The following is an 11,503-nucleotide window of genomic DNA, read 5'->3' as shown; positions in this document are numbered from 1 at the left end:
GTAAGTTATCAATGCAGTAAGAACTCATCATAAAGCGCTGGTTTCTTTTTAAGATCAAATTCACCACACCCTATGGTAAACACATTTTCAAGCACTGCATGCTAGTTTGTATAGAAGGTGTTTCAAAGTCCTGTAGTCCATGCTTTATCTCACCTGACTCATCAAAAGACTGGTCTCGCATATTTAATGGTCCCGCTGTCTTGGAAAGAACGGAACATGAGACCTGTCGGACTGAGCAAGTGGAAGAGAGATGGGTTGAGAACTTGGACCTCTAAAACAGGAGTTTTGTGCTTGGAGTCCATGGAGCTAGGATTTCACTCGTGGTCTGTGTTCCTCGACACCAATAAACAATGAGCCATGGATATACCCTGTACATTTCCACTTGTCACTTTAACGTCCATACTCTTCGGTCACTCCCTGCCTTATGAACAATATGTTTTATTTTCTTTCTGTTGCCAGCTTCTTCCTGAGCCCAGGGAGTTGCTTGCCCCTTTCTTTGGTTTGAAATATAACTGGACACCTTAATAAAACTTCAGAATCTTTTTAATGGAAGCAGTGTTTTTGTACTCATCACCCATTGTGAGATGCACAACTCACAGATACCAAAAACTAAATAACTCGATACTAAATAACGGAACAGAAGACGTATACTAGGTCAAACATCGAATCTGTTTAGAATTATGTCCCAGAAAAAGCTCTGTGTCAGCTCCTTGAGAAGGAAATGTTAGAAACCTTGCAGTAAATGTGTATGAAATACAGAAAACATCTTTGTGCAGGACATCAAAGTCCCTTTGCCCCAAGGCAGGATCACCTGTAGCTAAGTTATTCCCTTAAAGTTTGTCTAACCTCATCTTTAAAACCTCTGATGATAGACACTCCACAGTATCCGAGGCAACTCACTTTAGTAGAGGTTATTTCTGTTCCCTGGTAAGTAGAGTGCAGTCGAAGAAACTAATCCAGAAATAAAAGGATAAGCATTAAAAGAGCAGTGGAAAGTAATTTAAATTCAATATATTTTTATTCTTTGTAAATACAATGAGTACAACTTTTTAACTTCACAAATCAGTTAATCCACTTTGTACAGGAAAAGTTTTACTCATTCTATGATAGTCCAAGTGCTGATTTTTCTCAGTGCTAGTTTCTAATAACAAATCAAATTTTGAAAAGTACAGCAGCTATCTTTAAATGTTTTTCCTACATGTTTCATACATCAAATAAGCAGCTTATAATGTTTTTGTGTGTGAGAGGGTGTAGGTGAACAAGGCTTCAAAATTAGAACCTGGAGTTTTCTAAGAAGGCATTGGAGACTTTGGGAAATTGTTAGCATCGTATCAGTCAACCACCTTTATTTCTTTGAAATAAAATCCCTTCCGTTGATTTCTTTAGAGTCATTTCACTTCTCTGCACATCTCATTGACAAAGAGTTTGGCCACCGTTGCCTTTGGTTTCAGCACTGTGCCAACGGGACAGCCAGCAGGTCACTGAAGCGGTCATCTCCATTGGATTTGGTTTTGCTGTTTTAGTCTTCCTTTCTTGACTCGGACTTTTTTTCGGGGGTGTATTTGGGTGGGTGCTTGTGTGTGTAAGAAGAAGGGAAGGTCGGGGAGGAGGTGTGTAAAGCTCTTCTGTCTTGAGATGTTAACCGAACAACGTCTGGTGACGCTGCGTCAAAGATCACCAGCTCATTTTGCAGGAAGAATGGAACTGCCGTCATAAGCTACTTTTTAATCAGTTCTGAAGGCCACTTCATGATGTATTAGAGCAGAAGCAATGTTTTGGTAACCTGGTCTTAAATGTTGCCTACCGTATTAAAACATTTTACCAACATAGGCTACTTTTAAAACAGTTCTGAAGGCCACCGCATCTCGCGTTACAACAGAAGCCAAGTTTGGTCACCCAGTTCCAAATACCGAACAAACTAAAGTACCTTCTTTCACATTTTGTCTCGGATCTGCCAGTTAAATGAGAGAATAGCGGAGTCTTTGTTAACTATGACTGGCATCTGAATTGCCTCCATCCTGTACTCACAGGAAAAGCAGCCAAATTCCAACCACTTTCACTTTTTCTGTAGAACAAAGCTTTCTCTCCATGATCTAAATCGCTCTGTTCAGAGCAGCAGAATCATATCTACTGGGGTATTTTTTGTCAATGAGTTTAAAGGCTAAACATTCCCAGGCTTATGCTTCCTGTAGATTTTGTTAGTTGAGGCTTATTCTCCGTAGATAAAAGTTCTTCTCAAACTGTCCATCCTGATTGTTTATTTTAAGGTAATTTATATGTCACTGGATTTGTACATATCTGAAAGCAGTCTTGTAATTGGTACATTCCCAATGGTCTTTTTGAAAAACACTTCTTCTATTGTAGATGGACTAATCGAACGTAAAGCTGGTAAAAGCAATAAAAGTTTTCCAAAACGACAGGGTTGTGTGGGGTACCTGGGAAACAGAGAGAGGAAAAAAGTGTTATTGAAGTTTTTAGATATTTTTTCCAAATAAAATCTTTTACTTTGCAGAAAAAAACAACATTCAGCAAATTGCACAGATGGGCGCTACCTGTGCTAAAACCCTGTTTTGTACTCACATGAGCCAGAAGGTTGACCCCAAGGAAAACTCTCTTAATGGAGGTTAGCAGAATATAGACCAAGGTCTCTGAGTTTTGATTAGCTCCTTTGTTTATTCCCTCAGAGCAGAAGCAATACAGAGGCAGGATCTGCTCTGGTTTGTCTCTCACACAACAACTATGTTCTTGATGCAGTTCAGGGAAGAGCTTGACCTATAATAAATACCCTGTCATTTAAAGTGCAATTTAAACCTAGCTGGATTGTCATGGTAATCATTTTGCCTCCTTCTGGTTGCCTTACACATTTAATAACAATTGACATTTAGAAAGAAAATTTTTGATTAAAGAAGCTGTGTTTTGTCCCCAGGTAATGTATTTGCGTAATAAGATTTTCCATTCTTTCTCCCAGCTTTTGAAACCAACACAGCACAGGATATGGAGTCTAGTTGTGCTTACACTGACTTTACATCGGTGTGATTCTCAAGCCCTGCGTTGCAGTGGTCTCCCTAAAAGAAGGAACAGGTCATGGAGAAACATCCTGCTCCCCCAGTTGGCCCTCCCTTGTGTCCTACTGAGAGTGACTCCACTGAGATCAAGAGGCTGATACTAATGTCACACTGACAGTACAGTAAATTCGAGCCAGAGGATGAAACACGAGCTGGAAACCTTATCCCATTGGAGTCAGTGTGACAGTTCTGTTAGTGGAGCCACGGTTTTTCCCTTTCTAGAAAAGCTGCAGAAGCTTTGATACCCTGAAGTGGGAGTTTGAGCTTGTTAGACTTGGTTTACACAGCTAGGTTTTGCTGAGAATATAGGCAGCCTTTCACTGCATTTCTTTCTTCGAGAAACGTTATCTTTTACCAAAGATACTCTTTAGGCCAGTAGCTAAATATTTCCAGTGATGCAGAAATGGGATGGAAAAGTTGACATGCCTGGAATGAAAACTGTGGCTATGTAAAAAAATGTGAAAACCATCTTTCCCTGACTTTTCTCTCCAAGAAGCCCTGGCTCACTGAGTCTCCAGGGAGCAATCGTCATGGGAAAGGCCTCCCATGAGAGCAGGAACAGGTAGCTATGCAGTGGTTATTCTTTTTACTTTGAACTAGCCATAACTGGACAGTATTTGCCTTTTTGCTTATGTCCCCAGGGCAGGCCATTGCCTTTAGTCCAAACAGAAGTGCTTCAAAGACCACTGCCGCCTAATCTCTGATGTGGAGTTGGCTTCTGCTATAGCTATTAGAGGAGATCAAAGTTTCAGAAGGAAAAGATGACAAAAAGCTGCCTCTTCACCATTCCATCTGCCACTGTGTTAGCCTCATGGAGCTCCACTGCAGCTAACGGACTGAGGCATGGACTTCGCAAGGCCTCTCACAGCTCTCCCCAGTCCTGAACTGCCCAAGCAGCTGGTGCAGAAGGCGTTAGGTGCATTCTTCTGGCCTCTCCACTGGCCCCCGACTCCAAAGTGGTCCATAGCAGGAGGCTGCTAGCCTGTTCTCAGCCAGCTGTTACAGAGCATGGCTTTGCATTTTGCACAGTATATTTCACCCATTCCTGAGTTTACCTTCATATACTTCATGGGATGCCAGCTACAACTTTTACAGCAATTTTTAAGATTTCTGTACCCTATGAAACTTACACTGGATGAGACGGGTAATCTTTTCTTCCTAAAACAGTGATTCTCATCACCCTGCTCTGGCACAAAAATAGGATTCACAAGTTGTGGGTTTTTCAGTTCAACCCGAACACAGAGTTTGGATAGCATCTCAGAAGAGCTATTTAGCTTCCTCCTGTCTCAATTTCCTTGTCTACAAAATGGGGGAAATGACATGGGGAAGTGCGTTGGAGATCTTGGGTGAAAAGCACTTACACTGCTGCGGGATGAGATGTTGAGTGCCACTATTGGCATTGCTTAATAGAATAAAATGTAGAGAAAACCTAGCCTTCTGAAATGCAAAATGCTCCACAGCAGTATCACTTCACAAAGGAAGATACCACCTTTTACCATTTTCCATTTGTCTGAATAAATCCCATCTTCCTCATTTCATCGGGAAATGCCAAATCCCAGCAGGCTGGCAGTCAATTTGTACTGGCTGTAAAAGCCTGGTCCCCACGGCAGTCAGTGGAAATGTCACCTTCGCTACAGCCAGAGCAGGATTTGGCCCCTACGCCTGCAGGAAGGACTTGAAGGAGGCGCTGCTCACCTACCTGGTGTGAATGTAGCTGTTCAGGGTGAGCTGGGCTTCGTCTTGGAGGGCGGCTATCGCGGCAGCGTTTCGGAAGCTCCTTAGCTCAGAGCCACTGTGTGTCGGCACTGGAAAGCAGATCAGTTACTAGTTCAGCGTGGGTCAAAACAGTTCAGCTGATGCTATCCGTGGGACTTAAGCATTCCCATTAGTCCCCCAGCACTCCATTGTCAGCCTTTAAAAATACAGCAGTGACTACTGGAATTTGATACCAGGAGACCTGTTGGATGATGCAGTGCTACGTCTGGTTTAAAACATAATTTTGGCTTTAAAGTAGCAACCTCAAAGCTATCAGGACAGACTAGCAAGAGATTATTTCTGCTTACCAGCTTTAAAAGTGACAATGCATTTGAGACAGGCAAATTCAGTAGCATCTAGCCGGAGTTGTCTAAATCTAGCCACAACCTCCTGTAAAGCCTGTATTTCTGAAATAATTTTATTCAGCTTCTGAGAATCTGTATTGTCACCGTTCATGCCTGAAGGAGAAACAGAAACAGATGAAATAAATAATATTAAAGGCATTTGCTTTATTTTATATTGATTTCTGACAAAATCCTGTGTATCAATATCCATTCTATTGTCACACTTGTCTATCTGGTTCCATGTAAACTGACTATATTGTATGAAAGTTAATATAAAATCTTCTCTTGGATGATAACAAACACAGTAATTTGCATTTAAATGACAATGCAAGCAGTCATGAATACAACAAAACAACATTATTTGCATTTAAATATAGATTTATAAATGACAGGTATGCTCCATTGTTCAGTAGGAATTTGTTATTCTTTACATGTTGGTCTTTTTTCAGTAATGTATTTTTATGGTAATTTTTGTAACAAAGTCATTAAATTGTGCAATTCTTACCAGATACAGCCAGTAGAGTGTTAGCATCAACTGGAATGGCCCATTGTGCTATTCCTAGAACAAACAGTTCTCTCCAAGCATCTTCCAAAAGCATCAGCTGTCATACAATAGATGTACAATATAACATAGTGTATAATTTATAGATTTATAAACAATTTAAATATGTAAATTTCTGTTATTTTAAAACTACTTTAAATGCTTGTCATGGTATTTTCCCCACAGAATTCATTAGCTCTTCTCTTAGCTTTTTGAGAAGGTGTCTAGAAATAAGTCCATGCATTGTAGCAAAACACTTGGTGTTGGCTCCCTGTGCACTGTGTTGGACACCAAAAGGGAGCAGAAAGAGAAAGGGGAGTGAGAGCTCCTGCCCCAAAGAGCTCACACATAACAGGAGCATTTGCCTATGTTTTTCAGCCTGACTCCTATCAGCACGGACTCTCCTCTCCGTGGCCATGTAGAGCTGTCCTAGAGCAAGTTGGAACGATGCTTTCCTATTGCTCTCTAGGGACTACCCTCCTTTCCCTCGTGAAGGCAGGATTTCTGAAGAAAAGCCTGGAATTGCATCACGGGGTAAGGAACACTGCTATAGATCACATATGTATGTTTAACCCCTTCCTTACTAAGGAAGTCTTCAGCTCTTTCAAGCATAGCATCTACACACACGTACAGTTTCTCAGTGCCACCTATTTTCCTGCTTTTTGCCTAAAATGGCTCAGAAATTCCAGTCAGTCAAAGCTGTTTCCTTTCAGAGAGCCTGAGAAGCAGGGCTGGGGAAGCCATCGACAGAGGGGCAAGGGAGGAGGAACTTAAATACAGCGACATGCCTCGTGTTTTCAGCTCTTCCTAACAGCACAAAGTGAAGTCACCTAGACAGTGGGCTCTGAACTTAGCATGCCAGCAGCAGCTAAGCTGACAGCACTGCTAGTCCTCTGCAATTTTTGTGCATCGTCTGGCTTTATGGATGATGTGCTTTTTTTGGAAGCAATGCCATTGATTTCCGTGGAGAGGCACTGGTGCATCTGAGGAGACATGACTCCTGATAATGCAGAGCCAGGACAGAAATATTTAGTCTTGAGAGCATCTATGGATTGCTGGCCCGGATCAACTCTTAGGAGGGGTTTGGAGGGCTCCAGTTCAGCAGAAATTCATTAGTTCCCTGGCCCAGCCTAAAGGACATGCTGTGGTGCATACAGATTGCTGGGACATCACATTTCTTGGTAGGGTGGGAGAGATTTCGAGGGCTGAGAATTGTAATGGACTCACAAGGGGGTCATCTGGTGGCTCCATGCAGTGAAAACGGATTGCACAGAATGTGCAGCAAAAAAATCAAACCACATTAATATTGCTATGGCCCCTGAAAGTATCAGCAGCGTCTCATCTTAGGAAGATAGGAAGGAGGGTATATTAGAAAGATTATGAAAAAGGAAGAACAAACTAAAAAAATAAAAATAAAAACACATCATACCAAATGAATTATTATCTCCTTGGAATCAGATATATGGAAGATATCGATGGCAGAGAAAGCATGCACTAAAAATGAATCCTTTATCCATGTGCTATTACCTAACAGTATTAAGACTTTTAAACCACCCTGTTCTGATCAAAATGGAAGAGCTCTCAGAGTCTCATCCCTACAGGCTTATGCCCGTTTTGTGCCTTTTTGTGCTATGTGCTTTGCAGAACTTCTGCATAACTTGGCTAAGGAAATTGTGACAGGAAAGTATTTCTGTCTCTGTTTACATGTAATTACTGTTTGAAATAATTTAATTGGATTTTACAACACTAGAAGCTGCCCAGATTTTTGTAGGAAATGTGGGGGGAGTCTAGGCACAGCACCAACCTCAGCTCCAGTCTGAGAGCAGCTGAACCTGCCTGCAAGTCTTCCCCTCCTCCAGATAATCCTGATGGATATACAGGTTTCTGTATGACATAGGAAATGATTTGCCAACCTTTCATTTGCTTTTGTAAAACTTTTTTTGTCATTCATTCATGCAGATACAATGGCAGTGAATGGAGGTTCCTGGAAGATATCAATTTCATATGTTCTTTCTCCCCAGGCGTTTAAAGTCAGAGGACTTCAGAAATAAGAGACTATCCCAATAGCTGAAGCTTTCTTCATGCCTATGCATAAGTCTGTAAAACCACCAATTAAAATAATTCATGCTGAAGTCATACTCAGCCCTCCTTCTTCAAAGAAACGAGAAATACCAGGCTTTCTGAAGGACCGGTTTTTGCTCCTAAATCAATCCCATCCTGTTGTCGTGACCTTCTCTCGGTGACTTGCATTGGGTCAACCTCTCTGAGGGACAAGCTGGGCAGGTGTGCAGGAGCGACACAGCCATCCGCAGGCTTCTGTTTTGTCAGCAAATTGGCTTCTGCTTATTTCCTTGCCTTCGAGACGAAACAGAGTCCTGGAATCACAATGTCCTTGCCTTTTCAGAAGAGCACGAAACAAAAGCAAAATCCAGGAGAAGGTTTTTAGGCTCCACTCGAGCAGATGTCAGGGATACAAAAAGAGAAATTCAGACGTTTACAGCTGGGCCATTGTCAAATTAAATAGTGCGGTGGCAGTGTTATAAAAATCAACTGTCTGATTATTCACGAAATAAGGTGATTAAAATCAGAGTTGTTTCTTCTCCAGCTCTCCTGAATGTGACAGGGAAATCACGTGGAAAAAGGCCCGTGTCAGAGCTTCAGAGCAGAGCAGCTCCGAAAGTTGGCTAGCGGTGAGGTCCAGTGAGTAAAGGTGATGTTGAGGAGAGGCTGGGATTTTAACATGTGAGTAATTCACTAAGGGGAGCCCCTGGAAGTGGACCAGGCAGTGGGTCACTTAAAGAGAAGGGGAGCACTCTGCTGTCTATGGCGGGTGAGCAGGCCTTGCTCTTTGAGGTGCATTTGTCACGTGCAGTGGAGACTTCTCTTGCTCCCAAATCCTGCTCTCTCCCTGATCTCCACACAAAAAGAGGTGACTTTTGGGAAATGCGTCCTTATTATGCTGAATGAGGCCTTCTCCTTTGCTTCTTCAGCTTCCTGTGGACACCGTTGGTTGCTGTGGACATGGCTGGCCCAGAGATGGATCCGGCCCCTTCCCGTGCCCAGAGGCCCTGCTGAAGCAGCACCCTGGCTGCTTCTTGATGTCGGGGCCTGTTTCTTCAGCTGCTTCATGTGGCAGATCCGGTGCTTCATAGGAGCAACAGCAGCGGGAGACAGCAGTAGAAAGCAGCACGCTGATCTGGGGCTGCTGCCTTCCTAAAGGTGGCTGCTTAAGGCCTGTGTAACCCCTGGGCCTACCCCATCCCTCCCCTCAGCTGGAGCTGAGTGGAGTCTAATCTGTCCTCGTTTGTCTACCCTAATGACAGGGATTTCAAAATGGGGGTCTGGTGCTAGAAAAAGGACTGTTCAATATACCTTATCCCTTAGTTAGAAACCCCTCTTGGTTTCCTAAGAAGTTCTTTACTTCTGTTCAAAATCTGTATTTGCATATAAACCACAACCTTCCCCCCTGGAACCAACTGGTTCCTCTGATGACTGGTGTATGTGACACCTAAGGCACAACATCTCTAGTTACCATTTTGTGAAATTAGCTCAGCCGTATCAAAGTGTTAGGTATCTTTTTTTTTTTTTTTTGATTGGAGCTTTGCATAGATTTCCCCCCTTCCATTTTGTAATTATCTGATTACTTTTTTAAAATTAGTGCGTTTTACAAGGCACACAGAGTCCTCATCAAGAATCAAGTCATTAAGAAATTGCTTCAGCTCATATGGTTCACATGTGATTTACTTGAGGCAAAGGCAAATTGTCATAGAGGAAAACAAGACAAATTAGGGAAGATTTTAATTAACGGTGAAAAATATTGGGGGCTGGCCAAATTTTGCTTCCACTATATTGGAGTAATTGTAATGTAAGTTCACTGAAACTAACATGAACAAGAAAAGAATGTTGACTAGGTGAAAAATTATGTGGAGAGGAGATGGAGAGGAGAGGAGAGGAGAGGAGAGGAGAGGAGAGGAGAGGAGAGGAGAGGAGAGGAGAGGAGAGGAGAGGAGAGGAGAGGAGAGGAGAGGGGTGAGGGAGGGAATGATCTTCAGAAATCACCTCACTCATATCCTGGTCTATATGCTTAACTAAGCACATCTCATTGAGAAAATAAGATATTGTCTCCCATTTTATGATAGAAAAAGTTGAGCCACAAGTAATTTCTAAATTATTGTCTGTTTTTTTTTTTATTATTATTTTTTATTTTTTATTTTTAGAGACAGACTAGATCTCTGCCCTGAACTTCAGAGCTGTTTAGGTCCATGACAGATATAAAGGTCCAGGTCTGAAGGTTCAGGACCCAACCTGTGCTCTGAGCCTTCTGTATCAGGCAGGCCCAACTGATGCCACTCCATCTGTAGGTGCCTTACCTGGTCTTGTAGGGACAAGGTGGAGAAGGCTGGGACGCTCTTGGCCCACTTGATGCTCATGAACAGAAGTCTGGCTGCTGACTCACAGACGGATTCGGTGGCCACTTCATAGAGATACATGGGGGTGCCATTGACTTCGTGTGGATACTAATGTCAAAAACAAAATAAAGCAACTTCATACAATGTCACCAAGGCAGCCTGATCATCCTCTCCCATACAGCTGCTGTTCAGCGAGTCACGCTCATGCCCCGTACACGGTGTGCACTCTCTTGTTCTGCAACCAGATGGCATTGCTTTCAGCGGGCCCCCTCCAAACCACTGTGAGCTGCTCGTCTGTGGATGGGCTGCACTACAGGAACAGTTCACTGGACGGTGTTGAAGGGAAAAGGAAATTACTACATCAGGGAAAAAACTATTCAATACGGTGTCATCCTTTCCCTGTTACAGAGCGGCAGCCTCTGGTGGAAGAGTTACAAGAATGTGAGTTTGATTAAGGATTTGTATTTTATAATCTGTGCTTCAGAGGCTGCTTCAGCAGCCCAGTGTTGCACAGCAGAGCAGTAAGCACTCGTGGAGCCTCACCCTTTGTCTAGCTCCCTGACTGCAACAGGCTATAAGCAGATGCATGGAGCTAACCATACGCACCTACAGCACATGCAGGACTGGAATGGAGTTACGTTTTCAAGCATGTGGTATGTTTACTAGCTAAATAATTTCTGATTCAGCATTTTTCAAATTAAAATTTAAAACTATATGTGATGATCGTGTTCATGACCCCAAGCTACCAACTGGAAATGCAGAACTATTTAAGTGGTCTGCTGTCCAATTTTCTAGGTGCTGGAAATACACAAAATGGCATTGCAAATGGCTTGACGAAGATTCCCTTGTGGCTCATTCCTGTGCAGCTGAGGCCATGCAGGCTGCTTAGGAAATGTCACAGCCAAGAAGACAGCCTAGACATGCTTGTCTGTGCGGACAAGCTGCGTGCTTTGGTCAGCATGGACAGTGCTTTGTGGGCTACACCACCATGGAGCTGGGCTTTTTGCCGAGAGAAGCTCAGTGCCTGCAGCTCATCCTCATGCAGTGAGGTTTAATACTGACTTGCGGATGGGCTGCAGGCAGGAGGAGCGGGTTATCAGCTGGTCCTTCGGCACCCTCCATCCTGTTGGGGCCTCTCAACCCTTGCACCTCGTGTCTCCAGAGCACTTAGGGACATAAAAACAGAGTCCCCACCACAACCCACAGCACCTCACGCCTTGCTGTTTGCCAAGTACCCCCGGGGGCCGGTGCGGGGTCTGACCTTCGGGGTGGGCTGTGCCAGGCCCACCAGGGCCTGCCTCTCGGGGGTGCCAGTGACGGCGGCCAGCTCCAGGCCGTGGGGCTCCAGCTGGGAGACGGCGGTGAAGAAGGCAGGTGCCGGCAGGGCGG

General features: G+C 43.5%; 1 protein-coding gene across 1 annotated transcript in view; it reads right to left on the bottom strand.

Annotated features, from left to right (window-relative positions):
* Positions 1-2,272: 2,272 nt before the first annotated feature.
* NR2E1 (nuclear receptor subfamily 2 group E member 1) overlaps positions 2,273-11,503 on the bottom strand; it is a 14,886-nt gene continuing 5,655 nt past the window's right edge. Inside the window, exons 4-9 of the mRNA XM_035564838.1 lie at positions 11,376-11,503; positions 10,076-10,222; positions 5,670-5,766; positions 5,129-5,278; positions 4,765-4,870; positions 2,273-2,435 (exon numbers count right to left, since the gene is read on the bottom strand). The exon at positions 11,376-11,503 is cut by the window's right edge and continues 108 nt beyond it. Of these exons, the coding sequence (XP_035420731.1) occupies positions 2,273-2,435; positions 4,765-4,870; positions 5,129-5,278; positions 5,670-5,766; positions 10,076-10,222; positions 11,376-11,503 (791 nt within the window). The remainder of the gene's footprint in view (positions 2,436-4,764; positions 4,871-5,128; positions 5,279-5,669; positions 5,767-10,075; positions 10,223-11,375) is intronic.

Source organism: Cygnus atratus, chromosome 3 (assembly GCF_013377495.2).
Source record: "Cygnus atratus isolate AKBS03 ecotype Queensland, Australia chromosome 3, CAtr_DNAZoo_HiC_assembly, whole genome shotgun sequence".
Taxonomy (NCBI): domain Eukaryota; kingdom Metazoa; phylum Chordata; class Aves; order Anseriformes; family Anatidae; genus Cygnus; species Cygnus atratus.
Note: the sequence above shows the minus strand (reverse complement) of the source record. Positions and strands in the feature narration are given on the sequence as shown.